Source organism: Zootermopsis nevadensis, unplaced genomic scaffold (assembly GCF_977971745.1).
Source record: "Zootermopsis nevadensis isolate Lab colony 2312 unplaced genomic scaffold, Znev_1.0 Znev_ptg000016l, whole genome shotgun sequence".
Classification (NCBI taxonomy): Eukaryota; Metazoa; Arthropoda; class Insecta; order Blattodea; family Termopsidae; genus Zootermopsis; species Zootermopsis nevadensis.
Window position 1 is genome coordinate 814,125 of NW_028259148.1, and position 21,554 is coordinate 835,678.

The 21,554-nt window shown below is 36.2% G+C and overlaps 1 protein-coding gene across 1 annotated transcript; it reads right to left on the reverse strand.

Moving 5' to 3' along the window:
• Positions 1-5,250: 5,250 nt before the first annotated feature.
• Plc21C (Phospholipase C at 21C) lies at positions 5,251-21,118 on the reverse strand. Its single transcript, XM_087349329.1, has 22 exons — positions 20,621-21,118; positions 18,269-18,346; positions 16,151-16,357; positions 15,423-15,556; positions 15,047-15,131; positions 14,859-14,959; positions 14,418-14,590; positions 13,840-13,986; positions 12,805-12,956; positions 12,422-12,586; positions 11,923-12,184; positions 11,616-11,807; positions 11,166-11,375; positions 10,318-10,637; positions 9,769-10,074; positions 9,200-9,437; positions 8,178-8,403; positions 7,859-8,027; positions 7,289-7,456; positions 6,300-6,449; positions 5,916-6,084; positions 5,251-5,649 (listed from the first exon to the last, which is right to left on the reverse strand). Exons 1-21 carry the CDS (start codon positions 20,717-20,719, stop codon positions 5,947-5,949), a joined length of 3,720 nt encoding a protein of 1,239 aa, XP_087205455.1. The 5' UTR covers positions 20,720-21,118; the 3' UTR covers positions 5,251-5,649; positions 5,916-5,946.
• Between the last annotated feature and the right edge of the window lie 436 nt (positions 21,119-21,554).

The window sequence follows — 21,554 nt, forward strand, 5'->3', positions numbered from 1 at the left end:
TGAGAAGACACTGCATAAAACTGCAATATTGACTTTTATGTACTTTTCAGTAATTAGAAATTCTTACTACAACAAAAAAATACATCTATTTCCTTCAGTGTGAATCAAAGCCAACACAATCATGTTTACTACTTAAATTAAATTTGTGCTCTTTTTGTATCATTAAGTAGCTTCATGGATAATTTTAAATCTTGTAAATTCCTTAAAAGTTAATTTATTCTTTTGTGGGAGTTAAACTCTGTGACTATTTTTGAGCAAAATTAAGTCAGATGATTGCATCTACAATGAAGCACCACACAGACAGAAACACCATCATTGGCATGAAAAGAGTAAACAATAATATAAGAACAATATTATTTGTGAAACACGCACATGTAAAGATATATTTACAAATAAACAAACTATGAGCAATGAACACACAATATTTATGTAACATTTTGTTCCAATTGCAAAATCAGGAGCTTTGAAATTGAAGTTGACATTCTTTCAAATAACATAACCTAACCTCAAATTTTTAATTTCAGTGGCCTTTGATTTTATGAGTATTGCACTGCATGAGGAAAAAAGTTAATAGTACATAATGTCATCAGATTGCACACTTCCATTTATATATCATTATTAACAAGTCATAATGAGAGCATATGAAGGTTGTGAAAATACGAACAGCTCATGATCCAAAACATACCAATTCCACAATTATATATAAAAGAAAGTCCATCACCAGATCTCAATGACAAATTCTACAGGAGTGATGAACAAATCTAAAATATAGTTACTATATATATATATATCTATCAGGAGGCAACAATATATTTTGATTAATTTCAGCCAAGTAGACTTTCAAGTTGTTGCTAGAACTGAAATTTGAGAAGACTTAACTTCGTTTTTAACTGACCAATTTATACAGCATAGTTCACCAGCTCTAAAATCACACACAAAGAATTGGTAGGTTATGAAAATGAACACCTCAAATAGGCCGATATCGTTCAAGACACAGACGCATCCCTCTTACCACTGGGTGAGGAAAACCCAGTAGAGGGATGTTTTGGAAAGTTACACTTTCTGGTATTCTAAATAGCAGTGGAGATAAACATTCTCCTCAACAAAATATCATTACTACTACTGCTAAGAGTATATACTAAAATGTAACAACAATAACATTAGCAACAAGAAACAACAACGAATTAACGATAATATGCCCATCACAATCTCTCTCAACACTTAGCCTAGTAATTCATCACATTCAAGCAGAGTACTGTCAAGGTATGTATGTAGCATCACGCAGACCTGTACAGAAATCATACAGAAGATAAATGTCGTGTGAAATGTTATGCCACGTAGTCTCATATCGAGTGACTGACATTTCGTAGGTTCTTAATGCCTCAATAATCAGGGAACTGCATCTCAGACACATTGGTCAATTTCTATGGCACGAGATAGCACAACATCCCAAAAGACAATAAATCATCTTCTTACTCACTGGTGTGAGAACCTCATCTAGAAATCATAGTTTATGATAAAACCAAGCTTCACACTGCCCACAATATATCACTAAATTACAATTAAGATCAATAATTACATAAATAACAGCTTTCAGGCAGATACAGTACAATAATATTAAAATATAACTTCAGGAAATATGCTGTTAGGCTATGAAATGGCACTGAATATCTTGGCTGGCAATTTTTTTTATGGTTTTAAGTTACAGCAGGGTATTCTTCGGAACAATTTAATATATCCTGACCTTTGTATTGTATCAGTGGTGGCAAGATGAAGACAAGGAGGGACAGTGTGAGTGATTAGAAGCGTGTTCTTAGGTTGCCCTTAAAAACATGTTGCTTTAAGCATATTAGTGACAACCAAGCTAAATGTGTCAAGCGACTTTTAAATAAATACTACAACAGCTGCTTTAAAATGTACTACTAAAAAAAAAAAACACTTCTAGACCCTGCAAATTCAGTTCCCTCCTAACAGGAAATAAGACTTTCACTGTTTATATACAAATTAAAATTGGTTATGCCAAAATGTTTTATAAATCAGTTAATTAGCAGTAAACAGTCAACTGATCAAGTATGAATGACCTAATTTATATCAAACGGATTTCTGGATTAAACCAAAAGAGATGTAGTGCATGATTTGCTACTTTCCTTTCTGATGATAAGGCAGATTTTTCACAAGCGACTTTAATGCGTCATACAATTCATAATTAACCAAGACTGAGAACGAAGAAAACAATAAAAAAATCTTCATGACCAAGATCAAATGAAGACAGAAAATTTGTCTATCAATAACTAAATACAAGTTTTAAATATATTTAACAAAATGGAATATGATTTCTGTACAGTTCACACAACTAATTCTTCCAAATAACCTGAATATCAACCACAATCTCTGGCATCATGGAAATGTCTTGCTAGCTGCATCTTGAGACCATGGGAAAGAAAAATATCGATAGACATGTGTCACAAACAACACATAGAAGACATCCAAACAACACTTTTAGTTCACACACATAAACCACACTACACTGAATCACTACTAAAGTCTCTAGTTTTCAAAGATCCAATTAAGCATGACAATAATACTGAATCTAGCTCCTAAACAGTTCACTGGCTTAGGCAAGTTTCTGCTACATTCTACAAAAAATGCATGAGAAAAGGAATTTTATTTTGATTCCCTTTTAATGCATTATGTCACTTTTGTATCATATGTAACTTGGTACTTTGAATCTTTTGGTTTTATTAAAAAAATAAGAGGAAAACATGACACAGTTTCAAATAGAAGAAACAGAGTTCGTATACAACGGGCTTGGATAAATTAACGGCCTGGGTCCAACTATAAACGTAAAAGCACAAAGGACAATATATATATTGTCACTGTGCTGAAGGTCAGTCATCATTTCTGCATTACATTTTCTATTTGCACAGAGAACCACTAAAGAAATTGCATACTTCATATATCCTCTAAAATAAGAAATGAGGTAATTAATTGTATTATCACAGATTTAAAAAAAATTAATTCATCATGTTGAGTGGTATGGTTCTCTGTAAATATGAAGTACTCTTATTACCAATATAAAATGTAATGATGTAAATTTGTTTTCAATTTTGTTAAATTCGCTTCCTCGATATACGCTATTTTGTAAATATATCTGCTACACGAACCATATGCTTGGGGAAAATAAAATACTGTGACAATTAGATAATCACAGACAGTAAACTGAAGAGCAAAAATATAACAAACAATGACTTCCGCAACATGAAACAAATCTATAACATGTTATTACTGAAAACAGCGCAGAAACAGACCTTAATGATTTTCACTGTCTTTACTTGTGCAGAGCAGAAACCATAACAAATGTATGCAAGGTGACAATGGCCATCACTCAGGTAGCTAAAACAAAAGACAGGCAGAATACATGCTGTGCTTGTAACAGCAATGTGAGGAGCAGGGCCGCCTGGAATGGACAGACAATATCACAAAGAGCAGAAATAAACAAAGAAGTGTTGGAGGGTCAGAACCAGTGCATAAGATACGTAAGGGAGGCGTGAGACGATACATATGAGCATGAATGCAAATTACTAGTCACTGTTTTTACATAGGAGTTTTTTCAGTTCTGGTGAGGCTAGGATGCGGAAATCTCTGGCTCCCAACCCTAGCATTAAGTATCTTTCCATTGCCCCCAATTGCATTCATACTGTGCCCATATAAATATAGGCACACAACCACTAATCTACTATAATAATTGATTGTCTTGTTCATTAAAAATTAAAAATACAACAAAGGATTGAATCATCAAAAAATCCAGCCCTGAAAAAATCCACTTGCTCTAGCATCACAACAATATGTTGGATGATGTACATTCACTCATACCAATACTTCAATACAATATTGCGATAAACAGCCTAGTATCTGGGAACTGTCTCTTCTCTTGTTAACAGCTGTTTCTTCACTGAGCAATAATAAATCAACAGGGAATGGTAAGAATTTCCATATCGCAATACCGGTATCAATGTTTTGAAATCTTTGGTATGATATGACAATTCATAATTACATAATATTGTTTTGGTATCCCTGACATTGATACTAAAAAAATGGTACATTAACTTATTAACCACTAATTATATTCTTATATACAGGAAGTAACAAAGGAACATTTTACATCGAAGCTTAAGCAAACGTACTGATATCGAACAGTAATAAAGTCTACTGACGTTGAAGACGCGGAAGTTCAAAACCAAGTTTCATCACATATATGCCAAACAGTACCGATCTCTGGAAACTGTGATACTCTAATACCAACAGTCTCCAAGATTACACCATTATTATGCTGGACATTGACCAGCATGCTGGTTAAATTTAATACATAAAATATTTCTGCATTTGGCTCTACTTCAACATTCAGATGATTAGTTGTCATACTGACATATTTCTTCATACATACTTTATTTTTAATACTGGTGGCAATCAAACCCAGAACCTTTTGAATACTACACTAATATTCTAACCATTACACACCTGGCTGTTATAACAATACTGAATAAAAAAACAATAAATCTGTCAGTAGGATGACAACCGATTACCCGAAGACACATATACATCCAACCACTGAAGAATCAAACACATGTCTGACAATGGAGAATGTCCAACGTAATAACAGTGTAATGAATCAACGATTGTCGCAAACGTTTAAAGAATCATCAGTCTTCATCATGTCCTATTCATACATAACAAAAATCAGCAAGAAATATTACTTCTGCATCTTCAACGCCTCATTATTAATAATACAAATGTCTAATAACATCCAAATAGTTACAGCTACCTTTCAAAATTGAATTTAAAAACAATTACATTTGTTACTATATATATCTAATGCATGATTTCATGCAACACTCAAGATTCTACAATATTACAATTCAATTTAAAAACATATAATTTAGAATACCATTGCAGGTAAATATTGGTCTGAATGACATCCCAGGACCCGAATTGAAGGATGGTTCCAGAACTCTTCCTGTTTCATTTAAGAAGTACTACTTATAACAGAATGCAATAGATCACTAACAGGTAGGGTCTGCTAAAGGAAAGATCTGGAATCTTTCATTTACAACTTAATCTCTGCTTCTTGCAACATAAGCTGCGGCTTAACTGATGAGTTATCACAATAGAAGCCATTCCACAACTGGATTAGGCATTTGTAGAAGGTTAAGTTAAAAAAAAAAAATTACCTAAGAAAATTCATTTAAAAAAATGGGGGGGGGGGGGGGGTTGAGACATATCACATAGAATTGTATTTTCATTACCCTGATTCTGTACAGTCCAAAGTAGAAAGCTCCTCTGTTACACCCTACATACACTACACATAATGAGTACTCCTATTTATTGATTGTCCTAACATGTACAGCAGATTCTTGATATTCAGAGTCGGGTTCAGATGAGGTGTTACCTTGAGGACTCACCTTCTGGAATTGTTCCTCATCCGACAGGCTGTTTCCTGCTTCCGTCACCCATCTAATGTGACCACAGAAATTTCATTTATTTTAATATCAGCCATGAGCCCTACATATGGCCCCTAATGCCAACATCCAATCCACACAAATGCTCCACAGCCATCATCCAAACTATATGGAAGTGACGATACATGAAAATCTGAAACAACGAACAGAGCGCATATTTTTATGAGAAGAAAACATTGTCAGTGATTATAAAGACAGTATGTTCCAAAGTATGGGCCAGGTATCTTCAGAATTGAAGGAGCAGAACTAGCATCTTTGAAAACGTACCACTACTTACGAACATTCAGAGATGCCATAGACCGGACGTGTGCGTGCGTGGCATTCTTTACAGGAATTTTGCTTTAAGTCTGATCATGTCTGCCTGTAACTTGTCCCCAAATAATGTTCATTTCAAGGTACCTTTGGTTGCTGCATAATGTACTGCTCAATCTCACTGTGTGACATGTTCCGTGGTCACCGCTGCTGCCCCCCCGGTTGCTGTCGCTGGATGAGTGTGCTGGTGTTGATGCTGCAAATCTTCCAATTTTGCAACATGGTTTTCAAGCATGCGATTCAAGTCTGCGAAAGCCTGCAGTATCATTGCATAAAAATGTATTAAATGTCCACAGTGTTCCACAGAACACTCCAAACCGTCCACAATTAAATTATTTATAAAATACAACAGAATCAAGTTATGTGACATGGTATTGTATGTTACTATTTTAAACCAATTATGTTGCAAACGTATATTCTTTGATATATATGCTGGCAAGTAAACAGATACAAACTTCTACTGTGACATACCTTATGCTTTCTCTCCTCAAGACTAAGACGAACCTCCTCGTGCTGCCGTTGTAGTTCTTCACGTCTCTTCTCATATATTTTTGTCAGTCTAACACGTTCATGAACACCTTTTTCCACCATCGATGATGCCACCTCACGCTTAATTCTTATCTAAAAAACAGAAATATTAAAAAAACTTTAAGTGCATGTAACTTATACTATACATTAAATAATAACCCAAATGAAGACAGTACCAAATATGTCCATGGATACAAGAAAAGGCCAGTCTAATGCTCTTATACAAATATAATTTAAATGTTTTAAAACAGGATCTCAAGTATTATATTTGGAATTATGATAGGCTAAGTATCCTAATTCATTATGGTAAAGATGAATCTGCAGTTATATGCTTCTTCTGCATAGTTCATAACAACCAATTACAATCTGTACAGTTTATATTCAGAACAGGTTTAGAAAGTTACCACACGTTCCGTGTTAGTTCATATCTTCAGTCATAAGTCATGCATCTTAGCAGTACGTCAGACTTAACAAACACGTCCACAGTACTGAACTGAAGGTGTGTTCAACAACTTTCCAGAAAGAATTCCATGCCATTCCTTTGAAAGTAATTTTCCTTCAACCTAACAAGTTTGCTCAGGTGTTTTACTGTCACTTGAATCACTTGTGCGTGTTCTGCATTCTGAATCTGCAAGTCTGAATGCCAGAGAGTTCTACCTCCACTTTTGGGAAGAAAATTACATAGTGCAATTTTGTAACTCTGCATATAGTTCTGTACTATCTGCATTGACTTTGGTTCATATCAGAAGAAGTTCAGGAAGATCATGAACTTACCTGTAATTACAGGGGACTAAGGGGAGGAAGAAGGAAGGGCAGGGGATAGTAACAGGCAAGAATTGATAATCTTTGAAATGATAACACAGAATAAAAGAAATGGAATAGAATAACCACAGTATGACAAGATAATTTACAAAACACCTCATATTTCTTACCATTTCATCCTTGTCACGATGCACTTTGGAGAGCGCTTTTACCTCGCCCCTTCGCACTGCTTCAAGCCTCCGCATCACATCAGCTGTCTCCCGCTCCAGTAGTGCACTGAGCAGCTTCAACTGATTGCACTGAGATGTTTTCATCAATTTCTCAACCGTCTGGAATATCTAACCAAGAAAATTAACATAAACTAAAAATTCTAAAGTATAAACAACTAACTCTGACACCATAACCTCTCGGGCTTGCTAAATAACACGTAGAGACAAGAGTGTGAAGACATACTCTTAGTTATACGATTTGAAGCTTTCGTGGCAATGTAACTCAATAAAACATTCTTGGGCCATCAGTCACATCAGGTGACTACACAGCTTCCACACTCCTGCAATACAGATCATGCTTTGAGCCAAAGAAGGCCCCTATAATAGAATAAATTTGAACAGGCCATTAATTCATATTCTCATACCGCTGCAAGTAAAACATGTAAACTACAAGTGTCGAGGTTCTGAATTGGAAACATGTAAGTGACATCAGTAAAGCATAAAATGAGCTGCATATTCTATAAAACTCACCAACGCATGATATTTCTCCCTGAGTTCTTTCTCGTGGTTGATGTAATCCTTGCAAAGGGAGAGCAAACGTTCCGACTGACTACGAGGCAGTCCTGCGGCTTTTGACGCGTCGCTTTCACATTCAGAGCATTCGGAAGTGTCAGGCGGAACGGCTGCCATGCCAAGATCTCTGATAAAGGAAACATTTTCTGTCTCAAACGAGGTTAAGCAATATAAAAAAAAATCAATACTGCAACATAACAATCAACCTACGAATAGCGCAAGTTGTCGAGACTACAATGTCAAAAATAGCGCACAATTACGCCGGTATAATGCTCACATATTCTTGCTGGACAACCTCTTCACAAGCATAGAACCATAGAACTTCTTCTTTCTATCATTGTCGTGATGTGATGAAGTCTTGCCATGTGTCTGAACCCTACCCTTCTCTTTTTCGTGCTTCTTCTTCAAGGTTTCCAACTTCTTATCCATTTCTTGTAACTTTTCCTTCACTACTTTGTTTTCCATAAATTTTTCCAATGGCTCTGCCACTAGATCCTCACTCACTGGAAGAAATCACGTCCATCGTTAGCAATGAATCAAACAAACATTTACTTACAATGCAAAATGCAAGCGGGTTGGTGTGAAATTCCTGTTCGATACAATTTCAATCTACTTGTTGAAAATAACTATTTTTCAACCAACTGACATAAAAATTATTGAAAATTATGAGATATTTTGGAAAAAAAAAAAGGTAAGTAAATATCATTATCAGGTAATAATGTCACGTGGCTTTAATATATAACACCAGTCTGTTCACAGGAACAGTCTGATTCTACTTATCATTATATTAGATAGGCCTCTGATGAAGTAACTTTTTTCTTTTACTGTATAAATTTAGTAATTTTTAACTATCTTCACATGAAGCTATTTGGTTCCAAAGTTATTTGTCATCTAGATCTTTCTTAGTCTGCATTTTAGGAGCATCTTTTCCATTTACCATGTTGTAAGAAGGGCTACTAAATTCCATTTTTGGACCTCTTTTGATCAACATCCATTCCAACTTATGTTTATTTGAAGATTCTAAAAAGTATATCGAGCCACAACGTCCTTTGAAGGCTGTAAATTCCTGTGAGCTGTTGACATAATTTAGTGTGGAAAAACTATATGGAGCTTAACATTAATAGGGCTTCTTATTCTTTTATTTTATCAATTTCTTCATTTGACAATCTCATATTTTTATACATCTCTTTAATTCAGTCAAGGCTTGAAAATGTGTCACATGGGATATCTCACATTACCATTTTCTAATGAGTTTTAAAATATTTAAAAAAAATGTATGCTACTTCAGTCTGAACTTACACGTTGGTAAAAGGATGGCGTCATTAGATTTGGAAGGAGCCTTAACAGGGGCCGGTGGACCCTGTGGGCTTGTTGGTTGCTCATTCTGTGTCGCAGGTTCCGAAGGTACGACAACAGAGCCTGTCTCTGGCTCTGAAATATTCTCAACAATTGGGCTCTCCAAACCCCCTACTATGGAAGGTCTTGGAGATGGAATGGGACGCACCATTTCTGATGCTGGAAGTTTGCCAGGAGGTTCCTGATATACAAAAAATATCACAGATACTAATACGAAATTAGTAACTTAAAATTATAATTCAATCTGTTGTATTTAAATAACTTCAAAATTAGCAAACTATGTTTCAGTATAGTAAAAATTGATTTTTACTTTTCATTCAAAAGCAGCTTTGTTATGACGCTGGTACAGTATCTGGCTGTCCTTATAAATGCTTCACCTGTTTCTCCATAACTGAATGCTTAATTGTACAGAGATCCTCAGAAGAAGTACCACATCTGTTGTCATGACAGAACCAACAACATTACATAAAACAGGAACTCTCTCCAAATGAATTGTACATAATTATCCTTACCTCAATAACATCAAGGTCATCTGTCAGTACTGCCAACTGTTGAGCCCTTTTCTCAAGCTCCGACTGATACTTGATAGGATTGGCAAGGGCTTCTGCAAAATCCGACAGCCCATCGGGAACATAGTCCTTCACAACAATTAAGAGGAACAGCGTAGCTAATGGAAGAGGTTGTCCAGACTCTGTCCTAAGCATTACATGCCGATAACCTGGGCAGAGGCCGACTACTGGCAGAACTCGATGACCAATGAAGCGACCCGAATCTTCATATGCTGTCAACCTGATACTAGCAAGTTCTGGTAACACAACCTGAAAAGAACAATTAAAATTAGTAATGCCCCACAGTTTGTGTCAAGAGCGTTATATTTAGTTCAACATAAGGTTTAAAGAATTTAAGTTGCACATTAATACTTAAGCAATATCAGGCGAAGGTGTTGCTTCCTTTAAAAAATTAAACAAAATAAAAAAGACTAAAATGACTAGACTATGAAATTTCTCCCGATCACTGTATATACTGAATAAAGAACAAAACTTCAACATAAGCTTTCATACCTTCTTGAACACAAATGGCTCTTCATCATATGTAGGGTTGATGCCATTAGCAGGTACAATGCGCGTGCGAAACTTCTTACGGACAGTATCTGCCGGTAAACCGTACATATCCACCTCAACGTAAGTTCCTACACGTTTGTCAGTGAGAAACTGACCAGAAATAACAGTCACTTGCACTGTCCCTGCGATAATACCATCAACAGTAGACTCAGCAAATGGATCCAAACGTCGGTCCCGCCGACGCATAAATTCTGGTTTCAGCAGATACCCACACTGATGATTGTACTCAAACATACCTAAGTTTAGCTGCATTGCAAGGTCTGTAATAATAAGACACAAGGCACAGGCTACAGTCTGAACTAACGATAAGACAAATGGAAAGACAATGCCAAACATTTTACCGCCAATGGACTTCCTGAATCCCATTGATCTTAATCACTGCTAGTAAACACAAAAAATATTGGCCTCGTCTCTGGTCGAAGACATCCTCGATATTAGTCACATAATTTTCAAATTTTGGACACAGTCTAAGTTCAAAACTTACAAATTTCAAGGCCAAATATATTCTGAAATATTAAAACAGTTAGCATGCTGATTTAAATGTGACACACATCCATAATAAGATAATCAAGAGATCAATAAGATGTGTGTAGTATACGTACTGCTATACGCTAGGCACTGATCATGTACCCAGAATGGCTGTGGATTAACATTTGACAATAGGGATAGGAGGGCCTATCTCACTTTATGGCAGATTAAGTCCCTCCTTGTAACAAACGACAATGAACTCCTTAATTGAATATCAAAACGAACACAATTAACCTTGTAAAAACAAACAGCACACTTACCCAGAGTCTGATAGTTCAGTGCAACCAACTGACAACCAGCATTCCAAAACACTTGGGGCATGAAGTTACTCGAGTCAAAACGTGTACCAGCAGGATACACTCTACTCAGCTGGTGTTTATTGTAATTGACAAATTCAATAGGCCGCTCCTTTAATAACGTTGTCGCCTGCCTTTCATCAAAAGATGACATTTCATAACAACGATTTTTCTCTGAAAAAGTGATTTAACATCAGAAGAGTCAAATAACATCCATAAAATGTTCATCAGATAAACAACCTCATACTTGAAGAATTGTTATGATAACCACAAGAATTTGTTTCTAGCAATTATATGCTTAATAATTTACAGCAAACTCCCAATGCTATTAATAAAAGAATATTAGACATACAAGGCACCTTCAAATGTCTACAGACACTAGTTAGGAGATGCCAAATGAAAGTGTGTACTCACTTTCAGAATTTTCAAAAGATGAAAAATGAACAGGTTGTACGTAATTTACAAGTGCCGATATCTCAGCCCCTGCCTCAGATTCCTTGGCAGCTGAAACTTTGTCTGATGAAGGTTTCTCCTGAAGCCGTAGTTTGATCTCACCAGGACCATCCTCTTCAACTTCTTCAGCGCTACTGCTTTCTTCATCATCATCTGTAATGATGTTTGAACAACAAAACATATTTCAGCTGAAAGTTACATACACATAAAACATATATCCAAAATACTATTCATAAACTGGGTCATGAATTTTCTGCTATATACCCACCATTCTCGTCTTCTTCATGAGCGCTCTCCTTGCTACTCTGACGAACTTGGAGGGCAGGGTGGTGAGGGATGTCGCCATTTCCATGTTCTACTTCAGCAGCTCCCACTGCAGACCCAATAATATCCTGCTGAAGTGATGACTGTGAATTACTTTGGCTGGTGTCCGTGTGATGATGATGGTGGTGGTGATGTTTTTTCTTATTTTTTATTATGATTTTCCCTTTCAAGAGCGAAGGTGGCGGAAGAAGTGTTCCTGGTTCCAGCTGAAAAAACAAAAATCACCTTAAACTACAGGATGGTGTTTGCTAGGGCAGATTAACTAAACTCAATAAGCATGTAATGAAAATGGATATGCTTTGGGATGATACAGACTGAAAAACTTTCAAACACGGTCCTCCATCATTAAGACACTTACAAATACGTATCCTTAAACTCAGGCATCAATTAATAAACAAACAGTGAATGAATTATGGATAAGTCGATACATTAATAACACTTACTTTGTGTGAATCTATTGGAGAATCCAACAATTTTTCTCCAAAAATTTCTCGACAATATTGCGCTATCTTAGCTTGTTGCCGAGGGTTGCAATGATTTTCAAAAGAAAGGATCACTGGGTAATCTGAAGTCTTGAACGCAGAATCTGCAATAGCTTCGATCACTTCCTGCAAAAGGTAACACCAACATACAGCCAAACCCTTATCATAACTAGCCGATGGTCAGTCAAATCACTGGTAGATTGCTTTTGTTGTGCAGGCTATTTACTACAAATTATTCCAAAATCCACAAACACTACGTAACTACATGTGCCTACTTTTTCTCATACAAAATATACTTGCTGAAAAATAAATAAACAGAATGCCACAGTGAAATTTCCTGTTACCTTAGCAGAAATATCAGGTACCAATGTATAACCGTGAACAATGACTGGTTCTTCAGTCCGCCCATTCCAGAAGTCCAATTCTACACAGCGACAGCCCGCAAGAAGACACTGCCTGTACATTTCTACTGATGATTTACCTGTGAGTTGGTGGCCTGGAATACAATTTGAAATTGCAAAGAGAGGAGGATATTTTTGCACAAAAAATGGCAGTACTTTGAGTTTATGTTCAACAATTTTAATGCAATCTATTTTATATTTTGAAGAACAGGTGCCAGTACTAATGTACTGGTGCATACTGCCACGGAAGGCACCTGGAAGTTATCAGCAGTATGTAACACTAAATATTCCCGGAACATTTCATACGTTGTTCACTGTATGAAGTCTACACAATACACAGACTGAAATAAAACATTTCTGACTGGCCCCACTTTGGAAACAACCAATATTAGTATAATTAGATCACTATTCTATAACTTTTATAATCATCAATGTTTCATCACATTAAATATTAACAGTGATACTTACCTATCTCTCCCTGAAATGTTTCAAATCATTCTCATTTATAACCAACACACTGCTCACTTTGTATATGTGTATATAATTCTCTTTATTATATGCTAATTTATATTCATCCTCTGCAAACTACAACAAATTTTTATATCTTCTACAATATCATACTTTTTTATGAAAATCAACATTGAATCCTGTTTATACACCCACCATTTTCTGTATTCGAAAGTCAATATCAGTCATTTGTTTATTCATAAACATATTGTTCCTCTTACAATTCTGTATGTACATTCTTTTTATACAGATTAATATTTCATAGATTATTATGTCTTTGCTAGTATCATATCAACAGGATATACACAATTATCAAACACACGCACATGCAAAAATCCCTGTTAGCAGGTTGTTACATAAAGTATCTAACAACAAATATCAAATAACATGTGATGATAATGATTATGTATAAGAAACTGTAAAAGATAGCCAAGAATTGGGACAGATACAAAATATAATTCAGATGCTTACCAGTCAGATATGTGTTGTGCGAAGAATTTATGAAATAGTGTGGTAATGGCTGGTCCATATCATCTGAGAGGTCAAGTTCTGAAGGTGAAACAATGGGATTGTCTTCACTCATAAGATACCTCAGAAAGCCATCAAAACTGAACTGACCTAAACAGAAAAACATCTCCTAATGTAGCACAGACAACAAACCCTATAAACCCAGCACGATGGACACAATGAACACGTAGCTGGCAGCAATCGCACCGGCCACATCAGACAGAACTGAGTTCTACTTCTACACTAGACGGCCCCTTGAGACCAAAAAGGAATCTGCTCAACAACTGACACATAATAATAAAGGATGCTGGACACACACAAATAATTGTATTATTTAAGTTATAAACCACATGGTATGAAAGGAAACAAATTTTGTGATCAATACATAAACAGCAAGAATCATTTCAAGTGGTTCAACAAAACATTTCTGTTTCTTCTGCAGACAAAGAAACTAGACTGACCAGTGGGTTCTGCCACTACACTAACAGTTTCTTTCTTAGACGATGATAACATAAGGACAGAACAAATATGTGAAGCTGTACCTCGCTGCGCATTGTACTTGTTAGGTTCATACTGCTGAACAAGATCTTTGGCCCTTGTTGTATTGGCATATGGATACAAAATTTCATTCAGTCGGGGATCTCGCTGTGTTTTGTTCAGAAATTCTACGAACTGAGCTGCTGTCATTAACCTCCGTTTGGAAGTTCCACCACACCTGCAAAAAAAAAAAAAGGTTTTGAAGGTTCCTTGTGTCCAGTCCAAGCTAGTTCAAGGCTGTAGTGGAGTGGCTTCAAAGACCACCACAGGCCATACACGGTGGCTTCCAAAAATATTTTTAACTGTATGGACATTAGCGAAAGTGTGCAGCTGATGACAGTATTTCAAAAGCAAATGCTTTTAAGGGCTTCTTAGTTTTGTCAGATTTAAAACATGATTCCAGTTCAAGAACTTTCTTAACCTATTCCACAAATCCAGATACTTACAATTCCTCAAAAATTTTCTCAACTTCAACCCTATGTGTAAGGCTTTTGTAGAAGTTGAAGAAATCTTCAAACTGAAATTTCTGAAGACTTAGTGCATCATTCTGAAACAAAGTTAAGCATGCATAAATTACTATAAAAGACAAATATATGAATCAGATATTACAAGAAATTATTCAGTATTTTCTTACCTTCCCTGATGGTAATCCAGATATATCAAGAGCTTTTTCAACACGTTTTCGATCCTCTCTGTTCTGTGCAAATAACTTCACTACACTGGAAAAATAAATAATGACCTTAACATTTAACTGGATGTCAGCGATGCTGATGCATATGGCTTTGTTTGGCAGTGATGATGATGATAACAACTCACAACTTATTAAAAATAATGGCAAAATGACTAACGGCTACATCAGAAGAATTCTGAGATATGCCCCACTATAATTCCATGTCTCAAAAATCAACACTAGCCACGTCACTCAAGTCTGCTTGGCTGCAGCAGAATACTAGCCTTAATACATATTACATTGCCAACTATAAGATACATCAGTCAGGAGATGTACTTACTTTTTTATTGGAATCTTGCTAGACTTGTCAGTCATTAATGTCAGTTTAGTGTACGCTTTGTTCAGAAACATTATAGCAGAACTGTTCAGTTGCAGTAAGTTGTATGCCATCTTCAAGAGCTCATCTGTCCATATCTAAAGTGAAGTAAGGTGTGATTACTATTAACAGAGGTGATGAGAAAAGTATGAAGAAACATTGGTATGAATACAAAAAGAATGCAAGTGCCTTCAGAAAACCAATCCTCACGCACTTCAGTTCAACACATATAGACAATATGGTATTTAATTTGTCTGCTTGGCAGAAGCTCCAAATCTTAAAATAAGGTAAAATGTACAGCTAATTGTGCCTTAATCTTTTGCTGTGCCTACAGTCAAATCTAACAACATTCAAAGTTCCCTGCACCAAAAAAAGTGTACCTTATAAAGTACATTTAATTAGTCTGATACAAGAAACGTACATGGTGCCGAGAAGGACAAATTATCTTTAAAGGTCCACATTTTCATTATTACTTTAAAAAAAGGTCAGGTTTATATTTTCAGCAGTCGGAACATCTCGAATGCTTATAATTTTTGCTCATACCATCGTGAATAAGGAATCTGCAATATTCATTTGACGTCCTCATAAGTTATTACAGCCATAAAAATATAAAGCCGTTCTAGTTAATCGCTGGAAAACTTATCACAGAAAGAGATAAATGTGCCATTACCACAATAACAACATAAACTTACTTGTGCAATTTCCTTTTTTGTACAGCAGAAATTGATAAACGTAATGTTGACAAAGTCAGAACCACAACAGACAGTAACAGTCTTTTCCTCTAGAGTATCTTTCGATCCCATTGTTACTATCTGTCGTAATTTTGAGTCTTTTGGAATTTTTGCGTATCTTCCTGTTCTTGTATCCCGTATAGTGGCTATGTCCAGCATGTCCATTTCCTAAAATATATTAAAAAAACAACAACAACAGTTCATCAGTCTCCACTGCTACTGGCATTTCAAAGAGGGTGAAAGCAATGTTTTTTTTATTTACTGTTCTGTCTGACGACAGGTCCATATGAACAGGATCCTTCCATCCTTTTCTCGGACTGGGACCTGTTCATATACGTTCTTGGCAGATGATCCAGAAGTGGTTTGCCATTGCCTTCTTCTGTGTGTGAATGAAGTAATTGTTGGGATGCCACGGAGAAACCAGGGAAGCCCCGGAGGAAAACTCCGTGTTGCCTAGACCACGGCCTTGCCCAACACAAGTTATAAATTCGGGCACCTCCGGGAATCGAACCCAAGACCCCAAGATTAGAAGGCCAGCGTTCTAACCGCTAGACCACCGTGACTGCGTTGCATCCTGAATTTTGATATGTAATTACCTTCAATAGAAACAGCAGTACTAGGAATGAAAATCGTACAAAATATGTTTTTATGAAACTATCGGTATTCCACAGTATCTGAATCCATGACCGTACCCACCTAAATACAGACCAATCAATACACATCGTACCTCCATACACTCCAACATTCCTTATGTCATCAGAATCACAGGACAGAATTTATGCCTTGCTTGCATGCAGTTGTATTACCATTACAAGAAGTAATACTGCATTTAGGTCAAGAAGAATGAGATGGGCAGGGCATGTGGTGTGCATGAATGGGGCAAGAGGTGTGCACCAGGTATTGGTAGAGATGCCTGAGGGAAGAGACCACTGGGGAGACCTAGACATAGATGGGAGGATAATATCAAGTGGGATCTATGGGAGATAGGAGTTGAAGGCAATTGGATTTTGTTGGCCCAGGTCAGTGACCAGTGGAGGGCTTTGGTTATTTCGGTGATAAACCTTTGGGTTCGCTAAGCCATCTAGTTAGTTAGTTAATACTGCATTTAGTCATGCAAGAGTTAAAATAACATGTATGCCTTTAAGCCAGTTAGGAAACTCAAAAGTCCAGTTTAAAGTCATTCCACAATGTTGTTTCATAATCATTTTACAGCTCATGAAACTCACTGGGAAAATTCCTTTACTATTTCATAACAGCTACTTTTCCAATTATTACATGCACGTTAACCACAAATTACAAGTTCATCAAATCTTAATAAAAGCACTTGATGAATAATATAAAATCACTGTAAATATTAAAAGTTAAATGTTTCCTACAAAGATTAAAATAAGAATGTGTACATATACATGTAATTCTGTTACATAATACATTAGAATCTCAAATGCATTTGCAGTGATGAAGGTCATACAAAGGAAAATAAAAATGGTGTCTGCTGACAACATGCAGTCTTCATCATCTCTGTTCTCTCCGCCTGCATATTTTTACCCAGCATCAATGTGACTCATCGCAAAGGCTAAATGTCCATTCTCTTTAGCAGACAGTATGACGCACAGTCATTCTTAAGCACATCACAGACCCTGTGTAGCATTTCATATCAAGACAAGTCTTTACTCTGAGTAAGCCAATTGCTCCAACCCTCTAAAGGACCACCCTTTGTTGGCCACAGCCACTCTGCAGTCAGACATACCTAAACAATTCCCATTACCAAATAAAATAAGATCAATTTGATTGTGTGTATCAATGAAAGTACAAGCGTGTTTACATGTAACACAATGAAGCATTGTTGTTCAAAGTCTAAATATAATAATCTCAACTCAGCAATATGCATGTGTTTATTTTCTCAAATAACACGCGATCACCACTCTTTTGAAAATACCAGGTCAGTAATATGACAAGGAATGTATATGTGCTTTCAGTTCAGTACACATAAAAGGATCAAAGAAATTCTGGGAGCAGTAGCTATTCACTGTATGCGCGTTTCTACACACAAAACGAACACCCAGTGAAAAAATTACATACCTTGTTTTGATCAACCCAATAGAGATAAAAACCATTTTTGTCAACTCGCAGAGTAACAGGTGTCCCAGATCCTGTATCCTGTAACAAGCAACAGCGAACCAAAAGTTTCAAATTGAAAAATTGTGAAACATAAAACTGTCATGAAATACAGATTCAAACATTAACAGAGTTGGGTTAAATTGTTCTTTTGGTCTTTGTCTGCCAACCAGGTTTTTTAAAACCACAATGTGCTAGAAGTTCGTTCTACTTCTGTCATCAGATGAAAAAAGGATAAAAAACCCTCATCAAGCTCGTCGTAACATTACTGACAGAATTTCATAAATTAATCACCAAATTCCAAATGCTCTTCAATTGAACTATTAAAAGTCTTTTATCATAATTGAGACTGTGTCATGACTGCCAGGTTCCTTTATTATTCTGTTTCAAAGTTTTCCAAGCATGAATTATGCATAAGTTCTGCAATTATTCACTGTCAAGGGAAACAACTATCATACCACCTGAATGGAGACATTCACATGTGGTAACTATACATCTGATAATAAAGCAGTAACCTGCCCCTTATCATGCATTGTAATATACCTGACTGCATGAATTGTGTGTAAGAACAGAAGCTGACTGTCAAAATAAATCAAGGAAACTTTATTACACACTGGGAATCGTCTTGAGCCATAAATGCTCCACCGAAGCTCCACAAAGAAGCAATGATATCGTAAACCAACTAACTGTAAAGTCACTAATACACTAGTATAAGGTATAGAAAGACATATGTAAGTGTTGAAGCTAGCAAGATAGAAGCAAATTACAAGTGTAACAACCAAGGTCACTACAAAGTGAAAGAGATGATGGCCTTGGTTTCTGACTTCACAGCTTTGAATCCTGTCCAAAGTACAAATGAGATATTTGTCATTGGCTTTCCTGACTATTATATTAAACAAGGGCTTGAAATATTAGGCAGGCCAAAACTTGAAATAACAGAAAAAGTTGTTTATAACATTAACCCGAAGGACCTGGTCTTTTTTCTGCTTAGTAAAAGGAACTTGTCAGTAGATGAAAAGAAAACTGCAGACTAAACCTTTACAGCCTACAGTAAGACAAATTCATGTTGTTACATCATTAACGTTCGTGAGCAGTACAAATTTCTAGTTTCTTTCTCTGTCTATTACAACCAAGTATTTTGTACATATCTGGCATCAATCGAGATTCTTTTGTCATTTGTGACAGGAACAGTCCTTCTCAGGTAAATTCAATGATAGCATGACCGAAAACAATAAATATCACATTCAAGGAGACTGGTTTGCATTAATTATTATTTTTTCCCATGATGAAAGTCTCTGCTTATTAGAAGAAATTTCAGATTTCTTTTCATTCAATACTCTGGGGACCTAAGAAACTTCTTGATAAAGAGAGGTTTTTAATATGGCCAGACAGGCAGTACAACCTGTATTTTTGATTCTCAAGAAAGTCAGAAAACTTTTCTTCATTAGCATTTTCGGACTAGCTCATGGGCTTCCCCAATCTCTGACCTGACTGGTACCAGTAGGGCCAAACAGCTGGACAGAGACAAGTATCACTCACCACCATATAACTACCAAGACATCAAATGAGTGGAATTCTACAATCATTACATATACTTTCAGATTTTGCAATGCTGTGTATTCACTCAGAATCTGAAAGTTTCAGTATTTTCAAAGAACAGCAAATGTGTTTACAATGTTGTTGCTTAAAATTCTGCTGTGGGTCTATGATAACAATTACACATAAAGCAGCATTTTATGTATTAGCAAATAAAACTCAAATTCAAACCTTGCTACAGTCAAACTTATCAATCTCTCAATGAAGCAGGATATTCTTTGAAAGGTCGACTGTTCCTCAGTTTGTCATTTTCTTCATGGAAACTGAGGGTTCATCACCACGTTCATAAAAGCCCACCACCAGACTCTATCCTGAGCTAGCTGCATCCAGTTTGCTTCATTGATTCCCACCTCCATTATACTTATCACAGTCACTGTTAAAGTTCAAATGATTGGCAGCACCATGCGTACCTCATATTACTTTGAAATATATGTAATATATGTCAGAATTTGTTTAAAACCTTTCCATGTTGCTGATGAGTGACTGTATTTGGAGTAAGAAATTACTTGCAAGATAAAGTGTACTGAATTTCTCAAATAGTTCTCTACAACAGCTTCTTTTCCAACACCTGCCACTATTCTAATGATTTTCTATCAGATGTCAAACACTTTTTGGTTGTCTGTTGAATTTCACCCTTAGAGAATATTTTGAATTGCCCCATTCCAGCTGATGTATAATAAACAAACCAGTCACAAGCCTTCAGAGAATTTTTTACCTTACCTCATCCCATTTGATGAACTTCTCCCCATCCTGCATACACTTGGGTACCTCCACAGGCTTCAACTGTACCACATGAGCGGTATTCTTTGTGCCAGCCATGCTTACGCCAAGCACACACTGGGTTAAGGTGTGGATTTATTGCCACATTATAACAAGCACTTCACTTTTATTACTTTTCTTCTTCAAACCAAATCATAAATAAAGTTCGTAGCATAGGGGTATCCTGCAAAACCAAGCTAGACAGCGGTCAGCACACAGGCCTACGTTATTAGTTCATCTTGGACGACACTACGATCAGACAACTCGTACTGCAACATAACTGAACAGGGCATCTACATTAAGTGAAACAAATATAATAAACTGGCTATTTATGGGCTGAAACCCCTAATTCAAACGTCAAAGAAGAATGACACTCACTTCTAAATATTTAGAAAAACATCTGCCCTTCCACCAATCACCGTGAACGGAAGCAGTGTAGACGATTCCAGTTCACATCCGGCAACCATTGATGTACGATAAGCTAAAAGAAAGAATAAAATATTGCAAAACTAACCTTCTGCTAACTTTGTTCTCTTCAAGAGCACGAAATAAAATATAGTAATCAGTGTGAGGTAACATTTCTTGCAAGATGCTTTTATAAACGTTCATTAGTGTCAAATAGAGCAATTTTCAATCATGACATTCATGCCATCTAAAACGCGGCAAATTTGAAATGTCTTTCCCCCCTGGAAGATGGACACAACCCCACTTTTCCCCCTTGAAGAAGTCTAATTTTGAGTCACTGCGGCCGTACCTAATTATATTCTGAACTCAAATTATTTTCTTTCTAATGCATGTTCCAAATAGTGGTCATCATTCCTTACAAATTCAAAGTTTCAGGCACATCATGAAAGTTTCAATACCATTGCCAGAGTACTGACAGTTAAATTACTTG